Source organism: Talpa europaea (genome assembly GCF_964194135.1).
Source record: "Talpa europaea genome assembly, chromosome: 7".
NCBI classification, from domain to species: domain Eukaryota; kingdom Metazoa; phylum Chordata; class Mammalia; order Eulipotyphla; family Talpidae; genus Talpa; species Talpa europaea.
The window spans coordinates 108,388,348-108,407,742 of NC_140074.1; the positions used below are offsets into that span (position 1 = coordinate 108,388,348).

Genomic DNA, 19,395 nt, shown 5'->3' on the forward strand with positions numbered 1-19,395 from the left:
GGCTCTGGTGAAGTCTCTTACCCTCCCGCACTTCTGACTGTACCCAGTGCTTGTATAAATAAATAAATCTTTAAAAAAAAAAATTTGGCCTCAAGTATACTGGAAAAATTTCAAATATTAAGCCAGCTTTTCATTTCTAGTGTAACCACATGTGGTCATGGTGCATTGTTGTAGTATGTTAATTTTTTATTAAAATTTGTTTTAATTTTAAGTGTACAATTTAGTAGTTTTTAGTAAATTGATAAGATTTAACAACATATACTATTAACCATTATAGAACATTTTTTAGTTTAGTGTTTGCTTATTAGGGAATATCCTACATCCTCCATTTTTAAGAGATAATTTTGCTAAAGAATTGGTTGGTTGACTCTCCATTTGGATTATGTCAATTCATTGCTTTCTTCTCTTCATAGTTTCTAATGAGAAATCTGTTTATTTTTTTGTTTTTGTTTTTGTTTTTTTTTTTTAATAGAGGCATGTTTTTCTTTATTATTTGTTTGCTTGTTTGTTTGTTTTGTTTATACATGCACTGGGTACAGTCAGAAGCGCAGGAGGGTGAGAGAATTCACCAGAGCCAGAGCGGGGAGCAGAGCAGGCAGAAGGACCCAAGTACACTGCTGAGGGGAGCAGCGGGCGGCAGGAGAGGTCTGCGCGCCATGTGGGATCCTCCTCCGGTGGCCGGTGAGCAGCCGGGGATTGAACCGGCGCCGCAGAGGCCGCGGGCAGCTTCGCAACCCAGCGCTCTACCGCTGCGCCACTGGGGAGGCCCGAGAAATCTGTTTAGATTATTAAGGATGTCTTATACGTGATGAGTTGTTTTTCTCTTGCTGCTGTCTAAATTCTCTTTGTCTTTCGATAGTTTAAGTATGACATGTCTATGTACAGATCTTTTTTAGTTAAACTACTTGAAGTTTACAAATTTTCTTAGATGTGTAGATAATGTTTTCAACATTTGGGGGGAGTTTTAAACTTTATTTATTCAAATAATCTTTCTGCTCCTTTCTTTCTCTTCTTTGTAAGACTCCCACTATGTGCATATTTGTATACTTGATGGGATCCAACATGTTCCGGAGGCTATGTTCACTAAAAATCTTCATTTTTTTCCCCTTTCTGTCCCTCGGATTGAATAATCCAAATTGATCAGTCTCTTAGTAAATGGATTCTTTTTCCTCGTCAAATCTGCTTTTGAGCCCCTCTAAATGAGATTTTCATTTCAATTATTCTACTTTTCAACACCACAATTTCCTTTAGGTTCTTTAAAAAAAATCTTTTTTAACATTCTCTATTTGGTGAGACATAATTCTCAGCTTCTTGTAGTTTTTTTTTTTTATATTTTTCTTTTAAATTTATTTATGCATGCAAGAACTGGGGTATAGGCCAAAGGTGTAGGGGTGAAATGATCCATCAGAGACAGAGTAGGGAGAACAGGCAGATCTACTGAAAATCACTGCTGAGGGGAGCAGCAGGCAAGACAGGAGAGGGCTGCTGCACCAAGTGGTTTAGCTCCCTGGCTGAGGCTCAAAATCATGCCTCAGTGGCTGGAGATAGCTTGATAGCACTGAGACTTTAACCTCTGCCCCACCAGGGAGCCCCACTTTCTTGTAGTTCTTTTTTTTTTTTAAGGAAGTTTTTTTTTTTTTAATTTTTTTTTTTAACAATTTTTTTTTTTTTAAAGATTTATTTTTATTTATTTATACAAGCACTGGGTACAGTCAGAAGCTCGGGAGGGTGAGAGGATTCACCAGAGCCAGAGCAGGGAGCAGAGCAGGCAGAAAGACCGAAATACACTGCTGAGGGGAGCAGCGGGCGGCAGGAGAGGTCTGCGCGCCATGTGGGACTCTCCACCGGTGGCTGGGGGGCAGCCGGGGATCGAACCGGCGCTGCAGAGGCTGCAGGCAGCTTCGCAACCCAGCGCTCAACCGCTGCGCCACCGGGGAGGCCCAGTTTTGTTTTGTTTTTTTTAAAGATTTTTTATTTATTCACACAAGCACTGGGTACAGTCAGAAGCGTGGGAGGGTGAGAGTATTCACCAGAGCCAGAGCGGGGAGCAGAACAGGCAGAAGGACCAAAGTACACTGCTGAGGGGAGCAACGGGCAGCAGGAGAGGTCTGCATGCCATGTGGGACCCTTGTCCGGTGGCTGGGGTTCGAACCGGTGCTGTGGAGGCTGCGGGCAGCTTCGCAGCCCAGCGCTCAACTGCTGTGCCACCGGGGAGGCCCCACTTTCTTGTAGTTCTTCAGACATAACTTCCTTAGTTCTTCAACCATATCTAAAATAGGTTTTATATTAAGTACAATGTCTGGACTTTCTTAGGGACACTTTCTATTGCTTTTTCCCCCCATGTATGGGGCATTCATTCTTTGTACTTGTCATAATTTATATTGCAAACACTGTATTTTAAATAATGTGTCAATTGTAAAAATCAGATTCATCACCCTCCTCAAGGTTTGTTGTTGTTGTTACTGATGAGTCTTCTCTGAAACTATTTTGTAAAGTCTGTATTTGGTCATATATGACCATTGCTAATTTAGCTTAGTGGTCAGTTAATAATCAGACACTGATTTTCTTAAATGTCTGGAACTAACACCTCCCATTTTTTGCTAAGAAGTTCTGCTTATGTTTTTTGGACATGCTTTGAACTCTCAGCCATGCAGGTGACAACTATTTGAATCTGAATTTTCTCTACAGCAGACCCTCAAGGTTAGCCTGAGCTGAGTGGTTAGGGCTTTCTCAGATCTTTTCAGCATGTGGGCATCTCTGGTCATGTGCAGAGTCCTACATACATGTGTGGCCTACTGAATTTCCAAGAATATGTTGGAAGTTTTAAAGCCTCCCAACAGACATCTCATTTCCAGTTTTTCCCTTTAAGATTTTAAGTTAGCTGACTATTTGACCCAATTTTCACTCATTGTCTTAGGAAGCTATGAAGTTTAAACAATTGCCTGGGTTTGATGGAAGTCAGGTCAAATAAAGACAGCCTTGTAAATGGGGTCCTCCAGCGAACTACAATGATAATCCTCTGAAAATGAGATCCCATTCCTTCAGGGGCTGAGGGTTGTTGACTTTCACCATATTTTAAAGCTACTGTGTACGTGGACAGCAGTGATGGGAACTGGGTAAGTTAAAATACCACATAGTTCATTATTCTTTTTTTCTTTTTTTTTAAAGATTTATTTATTTATTTATACAAGCACTGGGTACAGTCAGAAGTCGGGAGGGTGAGAGAATTCACCGAGCCAGAGCAGAGAGCAGAGCAGGCAGACTGACAAAGTACACTGCTGAGGGGAGCAGCGGGCGGCAGGAGAGGTCTGCGCACCATGTGGGACCCTCGCCCAGCAACCGAGGATAGGGGACAGGGGAATAGGGGACCGGGGATAAGGGATCGAACCGGCGCTGCGGAGGCTGCGGGCAGCTTTGCAACCCAGCGTTCAACCGCTGCGCCACCGGGGAGGCCCCTCAAAGTTCATTATTCTTAATGAGACCCAGCTATTTGTCATGAATATATGTTTTCTGGAATGGTGTAAACTTTGGTTAATTTCCAGAGTTTTTAAAATGTTGATTCTATTTTGTGTTTTTCTCATTGTTTTTACTGAGAAAAGAATTTTCAGAGATCTTCACTCCATCATTTTATGGATCTCACCCAATTTGCTAATATTTTGTTAATTATATTTTTTCTATGTTCAAGACAGATATTGTCTGTTCTTTTTTTTTTTTTAACCATACTATTTTTACCTAATTTCAGTAGCAGAATAATGCTGGCTTCATAAGTCATTCAATCATTCATCTGTTTTGTAGTGTTCAAACTTTTTTGACATCTCATCTGTCACTGTCCCACCTCTCACTCTTTTAACTTGTAGATTTGCATATTTATTTCTTAAGTATCAAGGAATTTTGAGAGGGGATAGAGATTGACATAAATGATAAAATTTTCCACAGAGGCTTTAAAAATCTAAGTTTTATATGATATTTTTCTTAAAATATTGTTTTAAAGTAATCCAAAGGTTTCAAAGCATCACATCTTAAAGTTGAGCAGGATAGGAAGATGGCAATTGCCAATATTATAGAACAGTGTTGAAAATCATATGCCTATCTATTTTGGTTCCATTTTGATTTATTTTTCATGTCCTCTGGTATAAATACATTTAAATTAACAAAACAGTTCAGAGAAAAAGGTTTCGCCTTCTCTCTTTTCCAGTGTTTTCATACTGCCTTGATCAAGTGAATTATGCCCACTTGAGACAAAGATTATACTTTTAGTAAAGCAGATCCATTAGGAAACTCATTACAGTTATAACCTGGTCACAAAACCATCTGGTACATTCCCGAAAATTGTTATTACATTTCATGAACTTATATTACTTCAAATACTCTAACAGTCCCATAAGGGCTTAAAAAAAATAACTTTTTTTTTTTTTTACCTCAACTTGTTTCTGCTTACTTTAGACCTTCTAGACATGTCACCTAGAAGAATGGTGCCTGAGTTTTCTGGCAATCAACACAAATTATGAGTATTATCACATAAATATATAAAGCATTTCCTTGATTTTAAATAGATACATTTCTCTGCAACAAGCTAATTGTTGATATTGTTTTCCTGAAAATTAACAAGTAACAATAGGACTATCCATTTTTTAATTAATAAAATGATAAAACTACAGTGTATAGAAACATCACAAACACAAACTTTTCATAAAATTCTAGAACAGTATGTTTTGAAGCTGTAGAAGCTCTCTGGCTAACATGATATAATAGGAAAAGAAATGGACCTGGCATTCTTCATTAAATCAACAAGACTTTACTGTGCATCTAAGCCCCAAACTGAAATGCAATTTGTTGTATTTCATTATACAATTGTATACAATTTGTTGAGAATGCAAAAATGTATAATATATGTTTAAGGAAGGAGATAGATACCTATATCTATATCTATATATATACACACAAGCAAATATATATATATATATTCATCACAGATACACATGTACATATACAGGCTACTGCAACACATGAGATATATGCTATAACAAACAGAATTTGTATGAAAAGTGTTTCCTAAGATATAAGTAACTTAGTTGGAGAAACTATTAAGTCTTCATAAAGGATATGACCTGCAACTAGGTTTTGATTTTAAACTAGCCAAATGAATTAACTGCATGGTAGCTTCTATGCCAAGGCAGAGAGTAATGAAAGGATACCGCATATTTAATAGTTTAATAGTGATATGTTTGTTTCATAGCAACAATTTTAGTCAACAGAGATAGAATACAAGGATGACAATACAGGTCCTGAGGGTTTAAAAATAGGTGGAGCCAAGATGTGAAGGGCAATTTAGTAGCTATGTGATATTAGACAAATAATTTCATTTCTTATAATCTGTTTAAAAGGTTTATAAAAATGACAAAGTAGGGAATGAATCTAGCTTTGATTCAAATGGCTTCTTGAAATTCAAAGTATATTAAATGGAAAAAATAATCAACTGAGGTAAGAATATTTATTTTCCTGAATATAAGTATTGGGACTAAATGTCAAGAACTTTATATATTTAGGCTCCCATAGAAACAATTTGCTAAATAATACATTTAAATTAATGGTTCATTTATTAATTAATGTTAACTAAGATTAGAATGGGTCAATCAACAGGGAGAAACAAAGTAATCAGAAGAAATGCCTCAAGAACATTCTGCAGTGAAATTTGAGGCTAAGTATCAATGGGACTTCTGGGCAGAAAAGGGCGACATCTTAACCCTATCAGTAGATTAACCATGGAACTGAATTGCTCAGTTTGAAGAGAAACACATGCAGAATAACACTCTGAAATGATAGGGAGGAGAGTGGGTATTTTCTGGGAGTTAGATATGGCAGTTCCACATCACTTGGTGTACATAAATCCAAACTCAAATACAATGGACTGCTTATATGCAAATGGGCTAATGTGAATGGACAAGATACTTTGGAAAAATCTAAATTCTGGATTTGATTAGCTGTGGGCCTTTTGGCTGAACTGAAATATGTCAAATGTCACAGTTTTATGATTCTATTTTTAATCTGGGTTTTTTTTTTCTCTAATTATATGAATGTCTTACAACCTCACAGAAAAACTATACATGGTTAAACTAATTACAATTTCATTAAAAGAAAATATAAAATAGTAAATTACATTATAAAAATATAATAATTAGTGTTCATAAATTAAAAGCTGATGTTTTACATTACAAAATTATGGTATAAAATAGCGACATAGAAACTAGTTTCACAAAGCACAAATTTTAATGGACCAGAATTCACAGAAAAAGGATTATTATAATTAAATTTAACTGTTAGTTGCATTAATTCTTCAGTACCACATGCATGGTTTGTTTTAACTCCTGAATGGTTTGCTTTTTCACCTATAAAATCATGATTTGTGATGTTTACAAGATAAAACTTTTACTGTTTGGGGTGAGCTTTTATAAACATTTAATGAACACCTTTGTAAACTTTTGGCAAATTTTGAGTTTTATTTTAAGTTTCATTTATTCCATTGACTTTTCAACTTTCATTTATGATATATCACTGAAATTACACCAACTGCTAGGGTCTCAGTGAAATAAAATTTTACCAAATCCACTATAAGGAGTAAAATAACAAGGTGAGTTGTACTACAGCTCCAGTCACAGATAATATTACAATAACAAATTCCACTTACCTGCCTAGGGCCTGGTTCAAGGCCCTGTATGCTTGAATTTCATACCATTGACGGCCTGGTAAAAGACCCCTCAATTTTGAATGATGGTCATTATATTGTCGCTTTAGTTCAACCTAATATTTAAAAAATGTATTTAAAATACAGTAGATAATTAGAGCTTATTTTAAATTATTAACTTCTAACATGTTTAACAGGGCATTTTATTAGTGCAGAAAGTTTTTTTCAGTAATAAATTTTTTTCAATTCATTTTAAAACATTTCTAATCATCCTTACATTTCCTAAATTCCCACATGCATATAATCAGTTAGCTAAGTGATGTCAGTTTTGTTTTATTGAGAAATAATTTACATATAATAAAATTCAGAAACTCTCAATGTATAAGTAAATGAATCCTGACATTCACAGTTCATGTAACCACCACCACAATCATAATTCAAATACTTTCAGCACCCCAAAAAGTTCCTTCCTATCCCTTTTCAGTCAATTTCCTTTACTGCTGACTTGTCAACAAATGATCTGCTTTCAGGTTTGCCTTTTCTTGAAAGAGAAATATTTCCATCAATTTTATTATGTACTACATAATAAAATTGGTGTGTCTCTTTTCATTTGGCATAATGAGTTTGTAATTCATTGATGTTGAAATGTACATCAGTAGTTTGCTCTTCTATGTTTGTCCAGTCTGATAATTTCTGCTTGTTAATTTGAGATTTTAGACCACTCACATTAATAAAATTGCTGCTGTGATTAGGTTTAAATCTACCATTTTACTATCTTTCATTGATTCCAACTTTATTGGGGGGGGAAATCAGTTTTTTTTTTTTTTAATCTTCTGATGCTTCCATTTTATTTCTACTACTGGCTTATTAGTTACTATATAATTTTATTTTTTAATGATTGTCCTAGGATTTTTTAAAAGATTTATTTATTTGTTTCTTTATTTATTTATTTATACAAGAACTGGGGTACAGGCCAGATGTGCGGGAGGGTGAGAGGATTCACCAGAGACAGAGCAGGGAACAGAACAGGCAGACTGACAAAATACACTGCTGAGGGGAGCAGTGGGCGAGACAGGAGAGGTCTGCCGTGCCATGTGGGACCTTTACCAGCTGGCCAGCCGGGATCAAACCAGCACTGGAGAGGCTGCGGACAGCTTCACAGCGCTGTGCTCAACCGCCTGTGCCACCATGGGAGGCCCTGTCCTAGGATTTTTAAAACTGATAAACTTTTTGATAACCAAACCAAAATAAGAAAATTCAAATAAAACTATAAAGAAAAGATTACATTACAAATGATTCTACAAATACACAAAGGCTCATAAGAAACTACTATAGACAGTCATATACATAGGATAACCTAAAAAGATGAATTTTTAGAAACACAACCTACAAATACTAAACCATGAAATAAAAAATCTATGAACATCTATAATAAGTAAGGAGATTAAAAAAGTAATCAAAAGCCTCCCAACAAAGAAAATCCTAGGACCAAATGGCTTTACCAATGAATCCTACCAAGAATTTAAGACTTAAACCTTCCCCAAATACTGAAGAGTTAAGGAAACACTTTCAAACTCACTTTCAGAGGTTAGTACCACTCCCATACCAAAGCCAGACAAGGACACAATGAGAAAATTAATTATTATCCTTGATAAACACAGTTGCAAAACTTTTCAATAATAAAAAAACACCAGCCAACAAAATTCAACAGTACACTGAAACGATCATATAAGAAAAACAAATGGGATTTATTTCTACAACACAGTACTACATATTCAAATCAATAAATGTGATATACCACAATAACAAAATGAAGATAAAAATCATATGTTCATATTAATAGATGTAGAAAAGGGATCTGACAAAGTTCAACATCTTTCCATGATAAAAATTCTTAACAAATTAGGGCCTCCCCGGTGGCGCAGCGGTAGAGCGCTGGGTTGCGAAGCTGCCCGCGGCCTCTGCGGCGCCGGTTCAATCCCGGGCTGCTCCCCGGCCACCGGAGGAGGATCCCACATGGCGCGCAGACCTCTCCTGCCACCCGCTGCTCCCCTCAGCAGTGTACTTGGGTCCTTCTGCCTGCTCTGCTCCCCGCTCTGGCTCTGGTGAATTCTCTCACCCTCCTGCGCTTCTGACTGTACCCGGTGCATGTATAAACAAAACAAACAAGCAAACAAATAATAAAGAAAAACATGCCTCTATTAAAAAAAAATTCTTAACAAATTAGGTTGTAAGAACATAAGAAACATGAGTTATCAATAGACAAGCCCACAGATAACATCATACTGAATGGTGAAGAGATGAAAGTTTCCTCCACTATGTTAAGACAAATACTTTATAATGATCATTCTTCCTATGATTATAGTTACTCTAGGAAGTAGTAGTTATAAAAGAAATATTTATAAATAATATAGCAACTACTAGATTTAAATAAAAAAAAAAGATCACGCCTGTCTTTTAGTTTTCATTGAAGAAAATTAAATTTTAGGTTTAATCCCATTATTTCAATTTCTTAGAAACTGTCAATACTTTTTTCAATCCAAATAGCCTTTAAAGTACTCTCAAATATTTTACTTAGGGGAATTATTTTAGCTGAAAAATAAAGAAAAAAAAACAAAAATGTTTTGAACATTAGCATATACAAAGGCTAACTTTGAACTATTTTTTTATTATATAAAGAAACAGCTTTAAAATTAATAAAAAAATAATGTCTTTGTGGGAACACATTTAATTAGGGAAAGCAAAATGGAGGTTTGGAAAAGGCTGGAAGCCAGTACACTTCATTTTAATGACATCAGAATCTATTTCATTGTACACTTAGGAATTATCAAGCACGAAAATCAACGCCCAATTTAAAATGACATAAAGCATATGTGAAAAAGCCAGTGTCTCCTGCCAGCAAATAGCCTAAATGTTAAGTAAACCAAAGACTGAAAGGGATTAGTTGAAATATCAAGACAACCTTTTACTTTTACCTGCTCATCCTTATAAACACATTTTCATCCCTCAGGCATGCTTTCCAAACAAACAGTTTCAATGTGTAGCAGCAAAAGGCCCATGGCAAGCTCTGCCATCTCATAACTGTCAAAGAGATTAGTCTTTGATCTATTTGGGAGGTCATGTCCACATTCACATTAGCTATATAGTCTAACATTATACCTGTTGACCAGAGCTTCTTTAATGCCCAATGAGAGAGACATTTTATATTCTGGAAGTTAACTGTGAATGTTTTCTCTAAGTTTTGACAGAAAGTAAACACCATAAACTGAGCTCAAGTGTGGTTTGGAAAGATGATCTTTTAGACCTGTTAACATTACTTTTTGAATACGTTTTACAAGGTTTTCCCAAAAATAAAAAGCTGTATTTAATTGTACAACCTGGAAGGAGTTTAAACCACTTGTTCCCCATCCCCAATAAATTAATGTATGTGTAATTTTGGAGAGGGTGTGTGAATAACAGATAGGAAGCAAAATCTTTTATCGGAGGTTACAAACTGAAGGCCCAAAGTTGTGTTTTGTGTGACTCTTTTAATGCAACTTAAAACTATCTGAATGATTTGCCAACACTCAATTAGCTCACTAATTTTAAATAAAATAATCTTTTTAACTCCTGTAGTAGGTTGAATTTGGAACCTATTAGTTCAGAAGCTGCACTGACTCACAAAACATTTTTTTTTCCATAACTGGAGTTCAAAGTTCACACAAAATGAAAATACAATAATTTCTACACAAGTGAAAATAGATTTGCATCAAAAGCTAACTTGACTTGCAGAGATGAAGTAGAGGTGAAATCCTCAGAGTGAAGATGAATAATCAAGATAGAAGTGGTATTTACAGAATTATGTAAAATTACATAATAATAGTATTCAAGCATAAGTTATATGGTGATAGATTCTGATTTCACCATTATAATGTTCTTGAGATCAAACAGTAAATTCTTTAAGTCCTCCAATGACACAGTTTTATTGCAGATATATATTTTTGTATACTACTGATAGTAGTAGTGCATATTAAACAAGCAAAAGGATTGTATTGCATATGTCAACAAGAAATTTTAGTCACAATTATGAACATTAGATTATTTTTTAACTTAGTCAAACCCAACAGTATTAGCCTTAAATAGTGCTGTTCAAGAGTAGACTTTTATAAGTTTTACAAGTAGCTTCTGAAGAAATAAATGGTGTGATAAATATGAGGTGGAACTATAAATACATCTCTTCACTTTACTACCACCTCTTGTGAAAGATGATGGAATTTTTCCCAATTTATATAAATATGTATTATGATTTTAAGTAATAAATACTGTCATACAAGCAACATAGGCAAAATATATACTTTTTCTTTCATATAAGCTTTATGACAAAAGTTCAAGCCTCAAAATAAGACTAAGACCAAATAATCAGCTAAATGTACTAGATTAAATACTAAGAAAACTATGCCTCAGAAAAATAAACACATTTGTCTAGCAAACACTCAGAAAGAATAGTTTTATCTTCAGCCAAGGTACACCCCTAAGACATAAACATTTATAGCAAACCAAATCTAGAAGACAAAGCCTGTGCATTAGAGACATTTACTGCTCCATATCATCACAGTGTAAACACTTTTATCATGGTATCACAATATAAATTCTGATGTTTAGGATTCTAAACTCAGCATAACATCGTGTATGTGAAATAATTTAGATAGATAAAAGGAATATAGCTGGTTTTATTTCATCTGGCATATTTTCAAGATTTCTGAAACACCAAGTTAACCAAATATAGCATATATGTATTTTTTTTAATGAGGAAAAAAATGGGTTTCTGCCAAGAGTTAAGAAGTTAGGCTCTCTTTTAGATTAAAAATAAAAGCAAATTAGAAATGTGCTTTCCTTGTCACATTAGGAATCCACACAATAATGTAACAAGAAATAAGAATAAAGGCATAGTAACAACAATATAACTTATTTCATATATGCTCTAAGGCTGCTTTACATTTTTGCAGAGATATTTGCATTAAAGTTTGTGTCATAAATTGTCGGTGTTGAAAAAATAGCCTAAAAACTTCAAATATAAGAAAAAGAACAAAATATATCCCCCTTAAATGAGGTATTCTTGCTCTCAATATATTCAACTATAACTGGTTATAATTTAGCTTTTATTCAGCTTACTGGTAACTCAGTAACATTTAAGCAATTCTGAACAAATACTTTAAATAATAATAATAATAATGCAAAAACTTATCTATCAGTACAGAGCATTAAATTTTTTCATTAGAGTAATTTCTAAGACAAGAAATCAGGAAAAAAAGCAGAAATTAATATTTTTCTATAAAAGGGGAAAAAAGACAGTTAATACTTTAAGAAAAGTGAGAAACCTTAACTTGAATATGTTTATTCTGTACAGGGCTAAGCTTAAAACTTTTTTTAACAAGTAACAGACTTTTAATCAGGTTCTCCATACTAAAACATTACCCAGGCAAACTAGAAATGATTAAAATATCATCTCTAGAAAATTATATACATTTAACATAAATATATATTTATATATATTTTTTCATGCTAGAATGAGGGGAGGAGGTACAATGGAAAAAGCACATGGTTTAGAATCAAGGCTTTGTTACTTGTTAGTAATTTGACCTTGGATAAGTCACAGTATCCTCACGTAGCTTCCTGTCTCAGTTTCCTGAGCTGCAAATGGAAAAAAATAATTTTTGCCAACTTTGCCTCACAGTTAGTTGAAGGAACAAATGACAATGACCACAAAAGAGGAATATCATATATTAGAAGTAAATGTGCTGGGGAGTCATTACTTCTCCCATACTTCTAAAACTCAATTTATCTTTAGGTGGGCTTTATACTCTGTCTTAATATATTGTTGCATCTATATAAAAAAACCACATGGTTAATCGGTACAGTGTACGCCCTCAACCCTAAGCTGTTCACCTCACATCAGAGTTTTAGCAACTGGAGGAATACTCTCTGAAGGTGCTAAAACTATACTATTCAACATGTACGCATATTTTTTTAGGTAACTTGTAAGTTTCTTCAATTTACTAGAGTGGCTACTTTTTCATCAAAAGCAATGAAAATGTGTACATTGGCAGGACACATACAGAACAGTGTTCAGTTTTTCAAATGAGTAATTTTTCTAAATCATTTCTACAATTGATCTTAAATTTTCTGAAAAATTACAACATTAGAACCCTTAAGTATCCTTCACAATATCTTTTATCACTTTGCAATGCATACAATGCTATATCTGAAAGCAGAACTACATAAAATATGTTAGTGGAATAATCTACAGAATGAGGGTAAGATTGATCCCCTATTCGTCTAAACACTATTTTATTCATATATCTTACAATTTAGAACTTCCCTTGTCAAAGTCACAAGCAAGAGCCAAATAACTATGAATAAACTGCTCTAATAATAACCAACAAAGGTAGGTGGGGGTGAGAGGATTCACCAGAGACAGAGTGGGGCAGAACAGGCAGATTGACTGAAGTACACTGCTGAGGGGAGCAGCGGGTGAGACAGGAGAGGTCTGCTGCGCCATGTGGGTACCTCCCTGGCCAGCGATCGAACTCTTGCTGCAGTGGCTGCAGATAGCTTCATAGGTTGCGTCTTAAACCCTTGTGCCACCAGGGAGGTCCTGAAATATTATCTTTTATAAGAAAGCATGTAAGGCTACAAAAGGAACTGTAGGCTCTTAAAGGAGTTACCCAAAAGTAAGAGGCTTTGTTGAGAGTAATGAATAGACCTATATTCAGCAAATAACAGACATCTGTACCTACTCCTATATAACCCCGGAAGATGGCAAAAATCTTCCTTTGAAGAGAATTATGGGTGCTAGAAGACGCAATACTTAGCACTGGAGACGTGGGGAAGTGATAGAAAGATTTGGAGGCCATGACAGACATAGAAAATATAAACTAATCCCTGTGAAAAGAGGCTCAAACTCAGATTTGACGATATTAAATACTAACAATTAAAAATCAACATGAGCAAGAGAAAGTGTGCATGTAAAATAAAGACTATAATTCTCCAGGGTGATAATTTCATTTTCAAAGTCTTTAACGAGGGCCTCCTCAGTAGCACAGCAGATTGAGCGCTGCGCTGTGGGGCTGTGCACAGCCTCTGCAGCGCAGGTTCGATTCCAGGACGGCCAGGGAGAAACCCACATGGCACAGCGGACCTCTCCTGCCTCAACCGCTGCTCCCCTCAGCAATGTCTTTGGTCCGTCTGCCTGCTCTGCTCCCGGCTCTGTCTCTGGTGAATTCTCTCGCCCTCCCGCGCCTCTGACTATACCCAGTTCTTGTATAAATAAATAAATCTTTAAAAAAAAAATCAGTATGTTAAATGGTTAACATCACCTAAAGTGGAAATTTATCAGATTCTGAATGACACCAAATAAAGTGCAATTTTCTAACAATTTTGTATCTCTAAAACCTTTTAAGTTTATATACACAGTCATTTCCCCTGGATAATAACAATGTTATCAGGCTAGATACAGGTGAGTTTCTGTATCAGACACTACACTATAACCAGAACTTCACTACACTCTGACCTCAGGCTCTATTCCTGGATCTGGTTTCCCATAACTTGGAATAAAGTCTCAAATCCTTAAAATGGGATAGGGCCTAAACCACCTGGCTCTTTTATAACTCTCCCAGCCTCTACTCACAAGTCATTCTCCCCAACTCACTTCTAATTCACCTTTCAATTCCTAGAAACTGATATCCACTTTCATACCTTAGGGCCTTGGCATGTATTCTGTTTACCTGTTTAACTACTATCCTTCTTTTCTGTGACAATTTAAGTATCACTTTCTAGAGAAGTCTTTCTTTACCCCCAAAAACTAGGTCAGGATTCTGTTATACATTCTCATAGTTCCTCTGACTTTATCTTACAGCCTTCATCACAACTGTAATTGATTATGCTAACATCAATGTTCCTTGCTAGACTCTAAAAACTCCATGAGAAAAGGGGCTATAGTCTGTGAAGTACGTCACTGAGTCCATTAACGTATGTGTTACTCTAGTCAGATATTAAAAATTGGTTGTTTCATTATTCTGAATAGCCTTAATAATCTGAATAGTCTTGTAAACTGGGCAGTTGAGGTCATTATATTTTAGCAAATGTTTTTTAAAACTCAAAGTAGACAAAATTCAAATCTCATCCCTCTGGCTCCTCCATCTACTTTAGGGAAATCAAAGTAAATGGATAACTAGCTGAGAGGTGAAAGGTACAACTCCACTGTCTTCTTATGCATTCAAATACCTAGATCCTCTCCCACCAAAACATTCCTTGGCAGGCAGTATCCTTTACTAATTTACAGACATCACTAGTGTGGAGGTAGCATAATTATGAACAAGTAGATCAAATGGGATATATGAACCTATTCAAAATTCTTAAGAAAGGTTTTAGTTTCTGAAATCAGGTTTGTCTTGATATACTATAGCCTCTGCAATGTCTGCCTCATCCATCTACTCATGAATATTCACACTGCTGTCAAAGCAACTAGAATAATGAAGAAACATCATTCTCCTTAAAAAGAAATCTGTCAGATTTCAGCATTCTAATACTGCCATCATCTAATAATATTTTGACACTTGAAAGCACTAGTGTAATGTGGTTTAATGTGCACTCTATTTTATTAATGCTGCTATCCCTTAGGGCAAGCAAAGGATAATAGCCTTTTTTGAGGTTTCTAAAATGCCAAGAATAAACAGAAGTCTATAAATGTGTATGCATTTGTTATAAAGTCAATAACTAATTTAACAAAACTAAAATAGATACCTGTATTTTTTCAATCATGAATGTAATTTTTCAAAATTGATTAAAAGAATATACTTTGACAGTTCAGTACTGTTAAAGCTAGGTTTCCTAAACAAAAAAGGAATTCAGAAGGATTATTATATGCCAATACTGAGATAACTGATCAGATCATTACCTGAACTTTAAATAGTTTCTAAGTGAAATCTATTTTGGTAACTCATCACACTACATTACTAAACAAAAATAATACATGAATATAAAATTTACTACCTTAATAAGTTATTTTAATCATTGTAGAGGCAATTGATATTGAACATTAAAATCAAATTTTATTAAACCAATTATAAAAATCTAACATACCACTTGAACATTGTTAACATACAAAAATTTTTAGCTATATATCATTTTTTAAATGATTTTCCCTCAGAGAAGTAAAGGTACAATAACCGTGAAAAGAGAATATTTCTACAAACTATTAAACTACACTAAGGAAAAGAAATAAAATGCAGTACTAGTATCTAAATGTTATACCTTACAATGTCTCATAAATTATATTTATTCCACCAATTTGAGATGTGGATATCTAAATTATAATGTTGAAGGGCTTTTGTGGTTTTTAGATTTTAGTGATTGGTCAAATGATTTGCTTTATATATCCATTAAAAAGGCAGCCTTATTAATACTGTGACTTAATTGCATTACAAGAAAATATTTCTTTAAATTTTTCCAAGATCTAATCATATGAAGGCCTTGGTTAACTCTCTTGCCTCTCAAATACTTTGGTTAGTACACAGAAAGTTTTCCTTTTAACTATTACACGATTAAGTATGTCCTTATAAAATGATCAGAAGCATCTGGGAAAGGTGGAAGTAAAAAAAAAAAATCCTCACTGGGAAAGCGAGCTTAATGCTTTCCCTTCAGAGTGGCCCATTATCAACATTTCATAGTGGGTTTCTTTATTTTCAGGTCCCAGAGGTATATGCAATAAATTATGACTTGAACTAAACAAGTCACACTTGGCTCCAAAATGAAATTTTCCTACCTCTACTTTCTAGTCCCCAAGGTGGGAAGAGGAAATCCTGGTCACAGCCAAAGAAGTCATATTTTTGGCTCTAACATACATTTTCCTGCTTCTCTAAAAGCCAAATTCTACAGTAGAGACAAGAGTCTTAAGTTATTTTTTTTAATTTTTACTTTCATAATCTGTGTCTCAAATTTAAGAAATAAATTTAGCATCATAAAAATCAATGTCATTGCCCTCTTTATCCCACTCAAATCACATTTCTAACTCAGACATTAATCTTATCCTTTAAAAATATGAATTCAATGAAAAAAGAAAATAATACAGAAACATATTGTTTCATTTTCAGAAGATACTTAAGATATTCAATGGTAAATAAATTCTACTTATTCCTGCATGATTAACCAGGTATTAGCATTAAAAAAATTATGAAATCCCAATTTATGGTCCAGTAATTTGAAGCATTATTTAATTTTAGGAGAAGTTTAGAGAAATGCAAATGAAAATCATACAGTAAGATACCATCTCACACCTGAGGATGTGAAGAAACCCTCACACACTGTTGGTGGGAAAGTAGGCTGGTCCAGACCTTAACAAAAAACAGTGCAGAGATTCCTCAAAATATTAAAAATAGATCTACCGTACAATCCATCAATTCCACTGCTAGGTATTTATCTCAAGAATGTAAAAACTTCAATTCAAAGGGATATATTCATTCCTATGTTCACTGCAGCACTATTTACAATAGCCAAGATATGGAAACAACCTAAATACCCAAGGACAGAGGTGTGGAATAGAAAGGTGTGGTGTGTGTGTATATATAATGGAATACTACTCACCTATAAAAATGATTAACACTTGCCATTTGTGACAACATGGATGGAACTTGAGGGGAGAATGCTAAGTAAAATAAGCCAGAACCATCCAAATACTGGATAGTTTCATTTAAGTGTAGAATATAAAGAAACAAAAACAAAGGGTCTGACAGAATCAAATGAATAATAGCTCTAGAAGTCTAAGGAATTAAGACCACTAGAGATGAGGCAATTGAGAGTGAAGACCAAGGTGTGGAGGGGGCCCAACAGAATATGCTGGGGAACCATAAGTGTCCTGTGGGTGGATGGGGTGTGATAACATACATCTGAAGTCATGTGATTCTATACCTCTAAATCATAGACAGTGTTTCAAACCAATGTTACTTCAATTTTTAAAAAAAGCTTAGGAAAAATCATTTGTGGCGATTGTTTAGTTCATTATCTTATTTTACAGAAAAAAAAACTTTAGACACACTATTAGCCGCATCCTAAGATGACTCCCAGAGAGGTGTGTCTGGTATAATATTCTCCCCTTGAGTGTGAGTAGAACCTGTGACTTGCTTCTAGCCAATAGAATATGTCAAGGGTGATGGGATAGTCACTCAATTAAGTCATCTTTTAAGGCAAAGGTGCAAAGAAATTACACCTAAAGTTATGTTAAGCTATCTGATTCCATCTTAGCAGATTGGAACTACAGAATATCTTGTTGGCTTGTACAAGTAAGTTGCCATGCTATGAGAGGCCTATGAGAAGAGCACATATGGCAAGGAACTATGAGTAGCATCTAAAAGTTAAGAGCAGCCCTCTTAGTTGGATCAGTCCAACAACTTTAAGAACCGAATTCTGTAAACATCCTGAATTAACTTGGAAAAAGACTCCAAGCTCGAGATGAGAACGCAGTCCAGCCAACACCCTAATCTCAGCCTTGTGAAACCTGAGCACAGAACTCAGCTAAATCATGCCCAGGCTCCTAACCCATGGAAACTGACATAAGAAATGTGTATTTTTTTAAGTGACTATGTTTGTGGTAATTTGTAATGTAGCAATAAAAAAATAGTATAAAGCGTGATAGTGAGTATAATCAGTATAAGATATCCCTTCTATTTATTATGTTCTACTGTGTATTAGAGTATAAAATGGTACTGTGACTGAGCATTCCTTTCAATAACTCCTTTCATAATTTGTTTGTCAGAACACACTTTATTACCTTATGTTATATTAAGGCTTACTGCTGTCTGACATATTATCACCTAATAATGATTACTGTCATTATTGTTAATCATTTAATGCCTCAATTAAAGTGTCCAGGAATGGTGGGTTGCTTTTTTTTTGGGGGGGGGGTTGTTATTTTTTAATAACAATGTCAAGTAAAACAAAAAAAAACCCCACAAATACTTATGCTAAATATAAGTATTAGAATAAATACATTTTAAGTATTAGAATTAGAAGTATATTCTAATACTTATGTTAAATAAGTATATATATACTTAAGTCTAATACTTAGGTTAAATATAAATGTATTATTTTTTTAAGCTTTATTTATTTATTTACATACAAGAATTGGGGTATAGGCCAGAGGTATGGGGGAGTGAGAGGATTCACCAGAGACAGAGTGGAGAGCAGAAGAGGCAGATTTACTGAAATACACTGCTAAGCGGAGCATAGGGCAAGACAGGAGAGGTCTGCTGCACCATATGTGGGTAGCTAACTGGCTGGGGATTAAACTCAGGCTATATTGGTCATAGTCTGAGACTTAAACCCTAGGCCACCAAGGAGTACCCTAAATATAAATATATTAACTACATATTTAATTTTTCAATTTAATTATTAATTACATTTAATATGTCAATATAATGAATATATTTAAATATATAAGCATATATTTAGCAATTAAATAAAAATATATTAAATAAACATAATTTAATCATTAATTAAACCAACATTTACGGAACACTCACTATCTTCCAAGGCAATTTCTTAACTGCAGAGATACAAAGATGTTTACTAAATTGTCCTAATCCTCAAGGTACAATATCTAATGAACAAATACAACAAAATGAAGGCAGTATAGTATTTGCTTTAGGAAGTAATGAAAAAGAAAACTATATGGTAAAGAA

At 34.6% G+C, this 19,395-nt stretch overlaps 1 protein-coding gene across 1 annotated transcript in view; it reads right to left on the minus strand.

The window, feature by feature from the left end:
* Positions 1–19,395, minus strand: part of BRIP1 (BRCA1 interacting DNA helicase 1) — a gene marked incomplete at both ends in the record, with an annotated part of 91,043 nt that overhangs the window by 7,507 nt on the left and 64,141 nt on the right. The window contains one exon of the mRNA XM_084236864.1: positions 6,686–6,798. Coding sequence (XP_084092990.1) covers positions 6,686–6,798 — 113 coding nt within the window. The remainder of the gene's footprint in view (positions 1–6,685; positions 6,799–19,395) is intronic.